Source organism: Epinephelus fuscoguttatus, linkage group LG23, assembly GCF_011397635.1.
Source record: "Epinephelus fuscoguttatus linkage group LG23, E.fuscoguttatus.final_Chr_v1".
Classification (NCBI taxonomy): Eukaryota; Metazoa; Chordata; class Actinopteri; order Perciformes; family Serranidae; genus Epinephelus; species Epinephelus fuscoguttatus.
Window position 1 is genome coordinate 14,657,903 of NC_064774.1, and position 15,819 is coordinate 14,673,721.

Here is a 15,819-nt window from a genome sequence, read left to right on the forward strand (position 1 = left end):
TCACAGTTCACAGATAAGTCCATAAACAGAGGATGGGAGTAAATCATGAGCAGATCAAAGACAGAGGAAAATACGGTCAAAGAATCATCATTTTGTCAGTGAACTGTTTTTCTTTTCTTCCCTGCATCATCAGCAGAGACCCAAAAGTTTATCTGACTCCACAAGAAAAGAAGTTTCAGTAAACCGAAAATAAAGAACAACAGCTTTGCAATGTCGCTCTAAAAAAGTAAAAATGATTAAGGGGCAGCTAATGTGGAGATGATGAGATTTTAGTGTTTCACAGCCCCTCTGGCATTTTCAAAGAAGAACAGTCGACACTTCAGACACGACAGCATGACCATTACTGAAACTCTCCCACAAGAAGCAGAACACCCGGGCGAACGACTCCTACAATCATAACAGCACTTACAGAGACACAACCGTGAAGAAATGGATCATAAATGAACAGTTGAGAGGAAATAAAAACATATTCTTCAGCTGGCTCCCTGTCAGACACAGACATGGGAGTAAAGTGTTTGCAAATACCCATTTTCATAATATACTTTTTAGTTTATTTTACCACAGTAATGTACTGACAGTACCTTAACTCCACCTTAAGGTTAAAAACACAATTCCTGAGGAGACCAAAAGTGTGCAGAATTAAATGAATATATGAGACAATCTGTAATACAACCATGAAATTTGGAAATATTATTGTTGGATGCTGATTTTCCTCAGTTTATTTCTGGTCAGTTTTATCCCAAATTGTAGCTTTTCCAAAGTGCATTTGTTTAATGCAGACCCAAGCAACATGACTGATTTTGCCTTACTTGTTTGACAAAAACAGACTGTGGTAAAAAAAAAAAAAAAAAAAAAAAAAAGTGGCATTTGGAAATAATAATATATATATATATTTTTTAAAAAAAATTAAAATAAATTTTAATTCAATTTAATTTAATTTTAAAAGCAGTATGAAATAAAAATGACCTGCAAAAAAAGTTTATTTATCAAAATTTATTCACATGATTGTTTATCTTATAATGTCCTGTTCATCTATTTAATATTGAACACTTTTGGTCTCCTTAAATGTTTAAAGGGCGGGTCCATCTGTGTTCTTTTCTGGTATTTTTTAAATTAAATTGACCACTAAGCTGTTAGCAAAAAGCAATGACATAGGCTTGAGCGGCAATTGCTGATAATAACAATAATAAATATAACTAAAAGGGTTAGTTTGTATATTTAAAAGGTGTTGTGTGAGGTACTTATTCATAGTCAGTGTAATAATTTCACCACTTTACCTTGCTGTCAGACAGCCCTTTCTAATGGGGAACTTACGCCACAATATAATGCTCTTCAAAGCCACCAGACTCCTTTAACAAAACCTGTAATTTTACCTCGCAGAACACGGGAGTTGCTGCTGTACCGCTGCTTCGATCGCTTAATTTGTTTGTGGTATTGTGTGACTTTCGGATCCAAACTAACACGGCGTCAACAGCAACACGCTACTTAGCTTTCAGAGGGCTCATTGAATATTGCTAATCTACCTTTGCCAGGTCACGTGGGCAAACGTTTTTAGAAGGGCATTGAAAAATAGCATTTTGATGCTAAAACGTGGAGGTTCAAACTTTGAATTTTTGGATTTGAAGACATAAGCAACACTACTGAGAAGCTACAGAATGATATAAGAACACAATAATGGACCCGCCCTTTAATGAGTGACAGACAAACATATAAATTAAGTGTTTTCTTATTATTTTACAGCAGGTTGAAGCAATTTAGGAGTTTAATTCAAAGCCAGAATGCTTTCTTTACATGTAGCAGCTAATCAAGCTAATCAAAATACAGTGTACCGTAATATACAGCATGGATAAGTATGGTTATATTCTATATTCCTCCTACTGTGAACAAATCAAATTAAAAGACGAAACCCAACAATGGATTGATCGTACTACCGCACCCTTGTTGTCAGACAACTGTCAAAAACACATCAGTGTGTCCCACTGTTGCACTGGGTGACATGTTCCATCGTTACGACAAACAGGGGCACTGTATTTTGCACAGTTCTGCTGCTGGAAATACTCATTAATCCTCTAAATGTGTATTCATCCGCAGCTGAAAATAGTCCCAAATAAATGCACTATTTCTCCTGTTTGAGCAACATTTGCTAAAAACTACAGTGCCCAGCTATTTAACAAAATTGCTGAGCCTTTTTCAAAGATTAAACCACTTATTTGTGATCAGTTTTTAAAGCTTTACAGCAGGAACCAATGCACTTAAAGCCGTGTGCCACAGACAGTGTGGAGAAGCTGGCAGACGGACTGACACATTGTTGGTTTTGGCCTTTTTCGTGGGATTTGTTGACAGGAAGAAAAGTGTAGAAAAACGCCAGCCTTATCCTCTAAAGTGAGTTCTTGCAGTGTATGTACCTTGAAGAAATATTACACATATCTGAACACATTTCAAACACCCTGTAAATAAATAAAAACTGCTGTGCATCTCGTGCTTTCAAAGCTGAGGTTCCCCCGGTAAGTTCAGATAAGCACACTTTGAATTCAGATATTCACAGCCACTTCATAAAACTGTTTATCCTCTATGCGGGTCTGTTTTCCGCCCGCTCCGCTTCCCACTCCTGCCGGAGCAGCAGCGGTTTGTGTGTTTTTCATTATTGTAACCTACAGTGCGACAGACTCCAACCACAAAAGCTTTGTGTGGTCGAGCACTTAAGCACCACCGAATGAAAGATTAATTTTAAAGTGACTACACTTGTTTTAATGTGCGGTTTTCAGAAGTGGTCTTTGTAGTCTTGCATTATGTAAAACATGTATAGAATGAATTTTTTATATCATTGCCACATGCCTTGTTCCACCTCAGCTGCCTGAAGCGGTATGCCGAACATATGAGGTTTCCTTATCCAGTGATTCATGAAAAACAACAGTTAAAAATACAGTAATGGGACTCTTTAAATCCCGATAATAAATAATACATAGTTTTAATAAATCTCACACACATTATTTCCTTTGTTGCCATGCCAACTCGGCTGGCCTTGAGAAAAAAAATACAACATGAAGCAGATAGAGCTGCTTCCTGGCTCACACACACACACACACACACACACACACACACACACACACACACACACACACACACACTCACACACTCATGAATACACTCAGACATCCTTCCTCCGCCCCCCAGTCACTTAGCAGTGTCCTGCTGATCACTGGAGGAATAAAAGAACATAAATGACACATTAAATATGAGCAGAACGGATTAAAAATGGATCACAGCTGAGATAAGTGATGACATTTTAAGATCACAGCCAAACCAGCCGGCCCACCAGCCGTACGAGGCTTTAAGCATCCTTCATCGATGCTCTTGCTTTGTCCTTCTGCATTTCCGAGTTTCAGAACGAGCCACTTTCGCCCGGTCCTTGTACTCTTAATGAAAATGTACGGCCATGTAACCCAAGAACACGAGCCATAGGAGGGCCGTGAGAGGAGACGATTAAATATTCAAACACTGCAACCCACGGGCCTCAAGTCTTTGTCCTGCGAAGGTGTTTCACGTTTGTGCCGGTGTGCGCGGAGTGGGGCTGCTGGTAGGTTATTAAATCCATGCCTTTTGTATAGGAACGTAGGCCTGGAGATCTTATTGCAGTGAGATTGGAAACAAAAACCCCACGTCTAGAAACCTACAAAGTGTCCAGGATGCAAGATGCGATCTCAGCTGTTGGTCCGAGGATGGAGACTGCAATCAGAGGTGCAGAAAACAAGATGTCGGTGCTGCTCTTTAGATTAAGAGCCTAATCAGAGGGTAGCAGCAGGGATGAGAGGATGGAGGATGGAGAGAAGGATGCAGAGAGGTCGAAAGCTGAAGAGATACAGGCTTGATGTGTGTATTCTGTCTCTGTGTGAGTCATAGCGCTAATGGCATCCAGTCTTTAGTATGAAGTCTCTCTTTCTTCGTCTATCTGGCTTTTTAGCCCCCTATCTCCGTCGCTTTAGGCTCTAGAGTTTGTAAGAGAAGAAGAAGAGTTGTTGATTGTGCTGTTGTATTAATGGTTGGAGGTGATCTCAATGTCTGTCTGGCCTCTTAGGAGGCTCTTTGGACGCCTGACAGCTGATCCCTTTATGTCATTATGTCTCTCTCAAGGACTTTAAGTGGCATATGTTAGCAAGAGAGAGCTTGAGAAACAGAGAATGAAAGCAAGTAACATGATACTCTACCAGTGTGATACACACAATGCCCACTCTGTGCCTCACAATGGGCCCCCGATATCGCCACTTCCCTATTGAGTCCCGGTCGCACATAACAGATTTGCTTCAATGATCCACTTTCACCTAAAACCCTCTCCCATCCGCTGTTGTCGGGCGTGCAGAGGCGCGCAATTGAGCCGAGTCCTTGTGTAGATTTCTCCCACTTTTGTGTCTGCCAACCCTGATATTGTTTCACAGACTAGAGGGGAGAGATTCAAGTTCAAGTCCAGATATGTCTAGCCCCCTTTCTTTCACTTGTTTCTCATTTATTTTTATCCCAAACTCAGTCTGTAAGGGGCAGAAGAGACACTGATTCAAGAGCAACCCAGACTTTTTCCCAAGGACGCCCGTGTTCCCAACAGCCCCCACCAATCAAGCAACATTGTCTCGAGGGTCAGGATGGGTAGGACAATGCAGTCTATTGGGCACTATTATATTCCAGTCTATTTTTCTGTCTGTGAGGCCTGGGTCTGCAAGGATTTAGGTCCCAACTTTGTGGTTCGACCTTGAGTCCCTACAGCGGGCTTTGAGGTGGAGGTGGAGCCTGTCCCTGATGCAGGGCCTGAGGCTGCAGGAGGCAGTTGGCTGCGTTGCACTTGAGGATGCCGTGGCAGGACTGTGCGTATGGGCTGCTGGAGGGGATGTGACTGCTGTGGGGGCCGGAGCTGGTAGCCTCGGCGGTAGCGCAGTGATTGAGAGCGTAGGAGCACTCGTGTGTACTGGACCTCTGGCATGATGAGCTTGAGGCAGAGCTCCTGGGCCTGGCTCGAGAACCCACGGCTGAGATTTACTGGAAGGTCGTAGCCAACAATGTCGACTTTTCCGCTAGGCTGCCAGGGGCGGAGATCCTTGTTTTTGATCTGCGCAGCTGATCGGAGAAGTGGCATCCGCCCACCAAAGCAACTTCTCATTAACCTCTCCTGCGCTCGCCGTAGGAGTCGTACTTCCCGTGCCACACAGGCAGGACCCAGAGCTGACAGCTGGCGCCACAGGGAGGCGTTGAAGTGGTCGTAGAGACGTGCGTCTAAGGAATTCCAGGCACGGATCTTTGATGGAAGTCCTGGTGTCAGGCTCCGCTTTGAGCTCGGCGTCCGCATGTTGAGTTTAACATACAGAATGTCATCCAGGTCCCAAGAGAGGAGATGGCGAAGGAGAACCAGTGACTCATCAAAGTACTCAGCAATCATCACCAGGGAGAAAACTCGCTCCACCTCTGCCAGAAACGCCCGTGCATACGCCACATCTGTTGCTGGGCGATCCTTGTCTCCACCCAAGTCAAAGGTCAAGGTGTTGCGTGCATACATGGAGTCCTTCTCATCTGGTCGGTAATAGCGCCAGGGCTCTTCTAAGAAAGCCTCCAGGGAGCCGTTAGGAACCCTCTTGAAGCTCTGGCAGTACTGGTTGTAGTAACTGAACAAGGATTCAAACATGGAGCCCGGCTCTCTTAGGATTGTGATATATATTGTGTCGTTGGGCATCAGGCGCTGCAGCTCTGCCTTGTTGAAGCGCATGTGGCTGGTGATGATGTTTGGCGGCAGCGTGTGTGGGTGGACAAAGTGAGCGGTGAAGGAGCGGGGGTAGCAGAACTGGTGGCTGCAGGCCTGCACGGGCAACGCCACCGTGAGGTTGTTGCGCTCCGCGAAGCGGAAAAGCAGGTTCTGCATGGTGGTGCTGGCCGTCTTGTGGGTCTTGAGGAAGGCCACATTGGTGTGTTTAGGTTTCAGGCCTGGGGCAGGGTGAGAGCGGAGGGCAGGACAGCCAAGGTGGAAGGCCTCCATGGTCCTGGAGAAAGAAAAAGAAAGTAATCATTTATTTGAAGCTCCATTAGCTTCAAAAAAGGAGCAGCCACTCCAAATAATTTGGTGACATTACAGATGTAATAGCACAGACAGTGGACAGATAATGGAAGAGACGGAGGTGTAGGACAGGAGTGAGGTACAACAGTAGAGCAGAAATCAGTGTATATGTGGGGAATTGAAATGAGAGGAGACAGAGAAAAGGGGGTGGACAATGAGGCAGGATAAAGCTCCTACAGGACAGAATATCAGAAACTGACGGGTGAATTCACAAAAAGATTGGAAGGCTTTTGCAGCTGCTAAACCTGCACAAATATGACAAAAAGAAACCTTGAAATCTCAAAGCACCTGCAAAGGGTGAAATGCATCTCTAACTGTGCTGCCAAGTCGATCACCTCTCGGTGCTCCTGTGCTCTTTGCATGTATTTAAATCAAGTAATCTGCATATATTTGGTGCAAAATGACCCCTTTCTATGTAAATGAGCCTCATTGCAAAATCAGACAAATTCACAGAGATCAACGCTAATAGTCACACGCAGTTACAGTGAAATTATTTCTGTATTCAGACAGTTGATGTTAACCCAAGTACAGTGACAGGCCGGGATATTGAATTGCAAATATGGCTTCTCTGTGTCATGTTTAAATTCCTTGCCTGAAGTTTTGAGGAATGCCTCTGCACCTCATCGCTCAGGACCTGTAGCTCGCAGTCTGAAAATCTGTTTGTTTTTTCTCGCTGCCATTATTCTGCCGAATGTGTTTTTGCAATCAAATGCAAAAAAAGGGGAAAATTGCACTCAGCTGCAAAACTTTAAAGGCTTGTTTATGCTGTAATATCATTAGTATAATATATTTCGTGAATCAGACGCTGAGGTGGGGCAGCTAGCAGTTGCAAGTGGTGTGAAATTCACGGTGCTACAGCAGCCTCAATCAATTCTTTAGCCCCGTTTCCACCAAACACTTTCGGTATGGTACCTTTGGAACCAAAAGTAACCCTTCAGACATGGTACCTAGACCCTAGGGTTTCCACTGCAAACAGTTCTCTTAAATATGGGCAGGTTGTTGTCACTCACTACTCCGTCCAGCACTCACTGTATTTCCTCATTACCAGTGACACAGATGGTCACAGTCTGCACCTCATTAATCGTCCACAGAACGAACATTCAGAACAAAATAAAATAGGTTGCAGTGAGAGTCTCTCTCAATGGGATATTTAAAAATAGCAGGTTTGTGCGTTTAGTCTTTCTAAGGCAAGCTCAGGGTTTTAGTGTTGCCGTAGCCCTTCTCCGAGTGAGGATTAGAATATCTTCCATTCACATAACTCAGCCGAAATTAGTATGCTGATGGATTCATGTCCTCAACTCATACACTGAGTAACATTCGAGTAAACGTTCTACCTTAAAAATTGCCGGCAGTCAGCCCAGTGAATTAAGTTATTTTCCCTCCGATGCAAAACATCCTTTCATTTTATAGTTACAGTTTACTAATAAAACTCTCCACAGTGTGAACAGTGGTTACATGAGCCTCAAAACCAGCCACAACTCAGCCCTGAGCAGAGTGACCGTCCTCTACTGACCAATCAGACTGCAGTGTTCACAGCTCTACTTTTTAGTACCAGATCTGTGTGCTAGGTACCCCAACAGAGGGGGGACCAAAAATGGGGACGGTACAGAACGGTTCTATTGGTACCATCCACAACTTTTCACAGTGGAAACTGAAAAAAAAGCATACTGAACTAACTGTACCGTACTGTTTGGTGGAAATGGGGCTTTTGTGAAATTGCCCTTGAAAGTGCAAGAGAATATGAGGTATGTCTGAACTGTTTGTACTGCATACTATAACTGGGTGATTAATCAGGTCAATATTATCATTGATTGACTTTCAGGGGAATCTCAAGCCACCTTCATACGGGTACATGTCATTGGTTCGGCAGCCCATTGGTTCGACATCCCATTAGTCCAACTGTCCGCGGTGCTGAACGGCTCGCGGCGGGCGTATGGTGCGCCGCGACCGGCTTGAGGCAGAGCAGGCTCACGGCTTATGTGTTTGTCACTTTCTTTTTCATTTTAACCCACACCATGATCTTTTCCTGACCCTAACCAAGTGGTTTTTGTGCCTAAACCTAACCAGACCTTAACCACAGGGCATCATGATGATTTCGGAACGGACTTTGGAACAATGAGTTTAATATGGTCGGAACAATGGGCTGTCGAACCAATGGGCAGTTCCCCCTTCATACATGCACTACAAATCTGAAATTATCTATGCACTACCTGGAGAAGCTGTATGTGAGAACGCAAATGTCTGTGTCAGATGGACATTAAACGAGTTTACCCTGCCAGCTCCCTAGCACAATATCTGTGTGATGTCCAGTTGAACCCATACATGAATAGAGCAGGTTACTGTCACAACAACCTAGTATATGATGGTGCGATCACTAGGCTTGCGCAAAACTGAAAGAAAACAAATGTCCACGGGCAAAGAAGACGGGTCATTTACACAAATACGGCAATTAAACTGTCTAACTGTAGAGAGTTTGTGATTTGGGAACTTCTGTCGTGGAGGTTGGACACTGAAATCGTCAGACAAATTCAAGAAACAGCAAGAAACTTGGTAGTTCGTGAACGAATTATGAACTGGGATTTACATTTCTCTCCTCTCCTTGTTGTAAATGTGTATGTCATGTTATTGGGAGAACTATCTGTATCATAATGACATTGACTTCAGCCCTATTAGACGCTAATACCGGGCAATTTTTGCATGTGCAATGTGTAAAAAGTCACTATAGGACTTAATACAGAACTTGAGTCTTTGCATTTCCTTATTCCCAAAAAAAAGATGGTAAATAATGACACAGGATACATGTAGAATATCACTGTGGCCAAATTCTAATTAAGATGAATATTTATGATACAGTTTTACCACAGCCAAACAGCTAAATATAAATTACAGAGAGATCCAATCACACCTCTGTATTGGGAGCATACACACTGAATACTCTGCAGTATTATGGCTTGTCCTTTCACTGCAGACTGAACCAGAGGGTCAGATATTTAAAAGGTGTGGAAACAATGTGCGAAAAGTAAAGAGACGAAGGGCAGAGCAATAACGGAGACAGTAAAGACAGGAATGTGAAAAAGGTTTTATGAGCAAAACGTTAAGTTGAAAAGGCTGCGAGAACAGAACACAGGGCTGTCAAAGATCTACCATCGCTCTGCTTTTATAATTGGTCCCTCGACCATTCAGTGTCTCCATATGAGTATTATAATAAGCCAGTCCTGCTATTAATTTGACTTGAGAAAGAAGAAGACAGACATCTTCATCGTAATTAGCGCCATATGAACCTATAGAGAGACAGAGGATATATAATGTAAGTGTTTCCATATGGGCATGTTTCAATCACTCACCAGCTCAAGTGGCCCCCATGGTGCAGCAGTAGACTGACGGTACTGATGGCGACGAAGACGAGGAATATCTTCTTCTGCGACATCTCTCTCTGCTTCACTGGGCCTGCGGGAAGTGGAGAAGAAGAGCGAGAGTGAGCAGAGAACATGAGTAAAGGTAGAGTAGGAGAACAAGGGCAGGTAGAGGTGTAATGGGAACGCGAAAATGAAGATGAGGTGGAAGCATGGTGAAAATGGGAGACAGGGAATTAGGGGAAAACGAGACGGAGGGAGGTTCAGGGGGGAGAAAAGATGAAAGGAAACAGAAATGAGGAGTGAAAGGACAGGAAGAAAAGAGGAGAGAGAGCGAACAAGAGGAAGAGACGATCACGGTGAGGAGGATTCACTCTGCAAATAATGGCCGTTATCCATTGACGAGGGAGGGTAGTGAGGCTTGGCTTTTGTCACTCCGTAATAATACAGTGAATGACACCTTCATTACCTTGCACAGCTGTAATAGTCACACTCACTGCTACACCCTTTTATATTCTCTTGGCTCAAGCCATGGACAGATGGCCCCGTGCATTAGGTCCTGTCAGTAGTAAGGGACGTGCATATGTGAAAAACCAACTGCACTTCACAGCGAGAGTGCTCTGTGGCTGAAACTCCCCGTGTCACTTGACCCGCCAAAACGCCATGACAGCAATGGAACCTGGGAAGGAGTCCAAGCCTCTCTCGGCGGCATCTCACTTGCATAACAATGGCCGACGTCTCTCTCCTTGATTACACTGTCCTGTTAGCGTCCGCGCACATGCCAACAGTCACCAAAGCCAGCTCGCGTTACTCAAAGCGGTGGCTTTTCACTGTTTGGAGGATGGTTTCATCCGAATCATGGCGTTGGAGCATGTGTGCATCAATTTTAGGCATGGCTGGTCCCAAGGGGGGGAAACTACTGACCATGGCAGTGTTACTGCCACCCACTTAAGTAAATTGGATCGTTAAGGGTTTGCTGCACAGACGAGGATTTTGGTGTGAGAGTAAAATGTGTTCAATCTGGCTCAACATACTGGTGCTTTGATTTAGATTCATGCAGCCTGTTTTTCATTTGTTTTTAAGGGCAGCAACTGAGTATTAATTTTTGATTAATCGACTTCTCATTTAGTCTATAACAGAGCTTTGATTCCCTGCCTGAACCCGTTCGAGCAGGTCAGGCCCTGCGCTTGAATCAGGTCGGGTTCACTCCAATTTTCCAGTGTTTTTCCCTCTAAATGCAGACCTTATAGTCAGCGTAACGCCATGAATAATGTATGGGCTGTGTTGCCGTCAACCCATCCTGACTCTCGCCTTTCATTAATGAGGAGAAATGTTGTACAATCTCGATTTAATATATGTGGCATATGACAGTTTTTGGGGCTGTGCTGAAAATTCTGCAGGAGAAGACACATGTCAGAGGTAGTATCACACTGCATTGCAGTGTTGTAGTCAAGACTACCCAAACCAAGACCAAGTCGTGACCAAAACCAGACCAGTACAAGTCCCACAATGCAAGATAATAAAATGTGGAACATGCAAACAATAGGCGCTCCTCAAATTGATCTGAAAGAACTGCAATCCCATATAAACACCCACAGAAGACAAATTCGCCTCATTAACCTCTTTTATTGCCATATGAATGTATGTATATGTGTACCATGAGAAATGCATTCATTTTCCATAACTGCTTATCCTGTGAGAGGTTGTGGGGGTGCTGGAGCCTATCCCAGCTGACATTGGGCGAGAGGCAGGGTGCACCCTGGACAGGTCACCAGACTATCACAGGGCTGACACATAGAGACAGACAACCATTCACACTCACATTCACACCTACGGACAATTTAGAGTCACCAATTAACCTGCATGTCTTTGGACTGTGGGAGGAAACCAGAGCACCTGGAGAAAACCCACGCTGACACAAAGGGTCCAAACCAGGAACCCTCTTGCTGTGAGGCAACAATGATAACCACTGCACCACCGCGCCATCATGGCATTGCAGAAGGGAATTTATATGTGGAAATTTTCCTTTGCTTTCCATGCACAACCAGTAAACATTCACTAAGGCGCTGAAATCAACTTAACCATCTTTTTTGCACAGGTGATTTAGTGATACTCCTACAACTGTGGTCTTGACTGGTCTTGAAATAAAAACTAGAGTCTCTAAGACCAAGACCAGACTGAATAAAAAGTCTGAGATAAGACGAGATAAGTGTAAGTTTGGGCTCTAAACTGTTCCTGTGGTTCTGGTTCTGGAAACTATGGAGATTCATGTAGAGTCAGTCATTTTTTGGGCATAGTGCTAGTTGATATAGTGTCTAAAAATAGTTTCCAGAGCCCAAGATGGCATCCTCAAAGTGCTTGTTTTCTTTGACCAAGAGCCCAAAATCCCCAAAATCTCTTCACTGTGATACAAAACAGAGGAAAAATCCTCACACTTTAGAAGCTTGAACCAGCAATTACTTGACTTTTTCTGCCTCATAATGACTTGAATTATTTATCAATGATTTAAGTAGTTGGCCAAAACCTCATTTCGGCACTTTAAAAAAATATTTAATTCTAAACTTACTGTCAAAAAACAACACACAACAAAGAGTCGCCCCTCTGTGCACAAACACAAAGCTCATAAATAGGCATGAGACGGGACATCATTTCATGTGCAAATTAAACAATTGTGGGAGAGAAAAGTGATCCCCGGCTTCTAAGTACAATCAAGATATGTTTCCCAAATAGTAATTAAGCATTCAGCGAAGAACTGACAGCTGACCTCATGTCGAGATGTAGAAGATTAAGAGAGAATCGCAGAAACTGACATTCTTTTTTTTTTCTCTCAGTCCCAAAACAGCTGGGTTTGTGCTGCTTCGGTAGTTTGGCTCAGCAGGAACGAGCGTAAACACACACATATGCAGGCACACACAAATGCACAAACACACTAAGTCTACTCTACTAAACAGCCACTAATGCTCTCACTCTAATTGATGCACAGATTGCTGTAGACACAGTTTGGTTGTTTTTTGGCTTGTTAATCTTTTGTCGATGTCAATACAGCGTGTCCTCTGCTCCACTGATGGCCCAATAATCAGACCACAGCTGCAGCTTATATTTTTCCTCTTTTATTCTGTTTTTCGAGTTCAGTCAGTTGAGTTGATATCGAGACACTGAGGGATGCAAAGACTCTGCAAATACAAAGAATGAGGCAGAATTAAGCCAAATAGAATCCTATTTTTATTATATCTAAATTATTCAACTAGCATTTCAAAACCCAGGGGACTGCCCATTGTGCCAGCAGCACAAAATTATAAAGCCCTGTTAGTCCGAAAATGTCCCATTGGACCAAAAGCCCATTTCTCTAACAGCCTGTTATCCTAAAAACACACAACCTTCACCAGAAAAAAATATTTGCTTTGTTCGTTTCTGTAAATCAAGGCTACATAGGTTTGTCAACAACACAGTGATTCACATGTGATTAGGTTCAAGGTACAAAAATCATCTGTTATGGTTGGGGAAATATGTTTTGGCTTAATACACCCACATTTGGTGACACAAACACGTGGTTAGGTTTAGGCAATGTAAGCATGTGGTCAGGTTTAGAAATAAATAAAAAGGTTTGGCTTTACATTCATACTAGTCCATACCCATTGAGTGCGCAGTTGCCCACGTACAGTTTCACATGGTGTGTGTTTGGGATACTGACAGTTTCCGTGATTATGTACAGCATACCATACCATGACTTAGTCATACCAAAAATTAGAAAAAAACAACAACAACATTGGGCCACAGGGGGAGCCACAGCAATCGGTCGCATTTTAGTCATTTTTAAGCATTTTTCTGTTGTTATAGCACCACCCAGTTGCCAATTAGAGTTAAATTTCTCCAGTCACCTTGAGGCGTCCTGTTCTACATATCTACCATGTTTAGTAAAAATCGATATGAGGTTAGGCCTAGATAAGAAATTAGCTCTCTAGCGCCCCCATTTTGTTTGATGGGGTCAATAATGGAGGGGTCCCCTCAGATTATGTGTGGTCATATGCCTACAAAGCTGCGTGGTGATCGGTGAAACCCTTGAGATGTTATACACCTTTATGTGATGAGCCACGCCCTCCGCAATATTCATTGCCTTATAGAAGCTCAGTTTTAGTAAGTTTTCCAACTTTTGCCAAGAGGGAACTTTAGATATTGGTCCCTAGATTATGTTCACAGAGTTTCATGCAGATCGGTCAAACTTCCTAGGAAGAGATCGATTTTAAGTGTTGTTCAAAACATAGCGCCCCCCTTTGGCCAATTGATGTAATACTGCTTCATTCACATCCTCCCATGACCCTCTACCACTGTGTCAAATTTCACATGGACTGACCAAGTCAGTGAGGAGAAAAACGTGCAATAGAGACACCCACGCACCTACACACAGACATTCATCATTGTATAGTAAGATGGGAGGTGAACATTGGCCTCCTGGGGGAAAGTCCATGACTGTTGGACTTATCCACCACCTCTCCCAACCACCCCAGTTGGACTTTTTGCTCCCTTAACTTACTTTGTCAAGTCATGCTTCCTTGTTATACCTTCAGATGCCTTTACACACCAACAGTGCCTGGCTGCGTATAATGCTGACATAAAAGGACCGCTTTTTTCATCAGTTCCTGATGCAGAAGTCACTGGATGACTTTGGAATGAGTCTGGGTTGGCACAAAGTTGCTGGAAAAGCAGGGATGGGGTGGTAAAAAAAAACACTTATTTTAAGTGACCCAAGCACTGGTGGGAAATGCTGCAAAGGTTCGGTAAAAACACCCGGGATCAGCGGCTCAAATGCCGCTGTGAAGGGCCATGAAGGGTCAGTAAAAACACCTGCTATCAGTGGCTTAAACGCCGCTGAGAAGCACTCTGAAGGGTTGGTTAAAACACCCAAGATCAATGGCTTTAATGCCACTGAGAAGCATCCTAAAGGCTTGGTAGAAACCCCTGGGATTGGTGGCTCAAATGCCACTGGGAAACTGGAACTAAATGCAGGGAGTGTGTATTTTCAGAGAAAGAGGACTTTGGAGCAGTGGACATGTATTTTGGGATAATGGGCTGTCGGAGAAAAGGACTTTCAGTCGAGTGGGACAGTTTTTGGACTAATGGGGCTTCAGAATTATGGGCCGTTAAAACAAAGGCATGGCACCAAAAACCAAAAGATATTTAATTGGCAATGACCGAAAAAAGCAAAGCACTTGAGTCAATTTTCACATTTGAAAAGCTGAAAACACATTTTTAGTATTTTTGCGTCCTAAATCATTTAAGAAAAACTAGGAACACCAGTGACAAGACATCAGCACAAGAAACAGGACATTTATACGGCTCCAGTAGGCAATACAACCAATTGTCTATCACATTTCAAACTGATTTCAGAGCTCACCCAGCGAGAGCCTTGAAAGGCACAGTTTGGCTCTAAGTGCAAGGCTTAGTTCTTCCACTAATGTTTCACATCACATCGGCTTTTAGAGAAGGTTCTGGCAAGATTCAGCTAAAAAAACAACAACAACAACTCACAGCACTTTTAAGGTTGGAGAAAGGTTCCTTCATACTCTTTAATAAATAAAATGTTCTTTTTTAAAAACATGTTTCCTCTCCCCTTTACATTGTTCCGGTTTTATGTGAACCCAGCCTGAGTAGTTGGAGATATTCGTGTTTTCCTCCCCTTCAGACGAAGCCATTATATCTTGTACAGCATGAAAAACAACCTCCAGTGACTTGAAAATTGCCAGAGCTGGATAATCCATCGCATTAAACACGACATTTTAATGTGGTCCTGCCACAGTTTCTGCTTTATTTCTTTTTCACCGTGCCCGAGTCGAGTGTTTTCATATCTGTGCCCTCGTCACATCGTCCTCTCCTTATTGTTAATCACCTAACACAGACAGGAGGAGATTAAAAGTCTCTGCCAGGACATACTCTCTGAAAAATATTTCACCACAGCAGCTTTATTGTCAGATCTCTTTGTGTTTAGCAAGGGGAAGAACAGCAGTTTGGATTCTATAAACAGCGAAGAAAAACCCTGAAGGTGTGTGCAGACTGAAGTGAATATTAGAGGTGACATAATTGCGTACAAACAAAAGGGAAATTCACCCTCAGAGGCCAAAATCTGTGTGAAAATTGGGCTCATTGGGAAAATGCAAGACTCTAATTGAGGAATGTTCAGAGACAAGAGAATTACGGGAAGGGATCTGTTAGAAGCAAGCAAACACTGCCAAAACAATCCAGTAAAAAGCCCTATTTGCACAGGACTTGAACGTCTAGTAATTTGTAATAAGATCATCTGTGGTCTTAATCCCATACAAATCTGCAATATCTATAGTTTTTCAAGCACAAATTTCAGCACAAATTACCTAACATATTTAG

The 15,819-nt window shown here is 43.1% G+C and overlaps 1 protein-coding gene across 1 annotated transcript in view; it reads right to left on the reverse strand.

Moving 5' to 3' along the window:
* Positions 1-837: 837 nt before the first annotated feature.
* Positions 838-15,819, reverse strand: part of gal3st3 (galactose-3-O-sulfotransferase 3) — a 54,115-nt gene continuing 39,133 nt past the window's right edge. Inside the window, exons 2-3 of the mRNA XM_049568430.1 lie at positions 9,436-9,538; positions 838-6,017 (exon numbers count right to left, since the gene is read on the reverse strand). Coding sequence (XP_049424387.1) covers positions 4,679-6,017; positions 9,436-9,518 — 1,422 coding nt within the window. The 5' untranslated portion in view covers positions 9,519-9,538 and the 3' untranslated portion in view covers positions 838-4,678. The remainder of the gene's footprint in view (positions 6,018-9,435; positions 9,539-15,819) is intronic.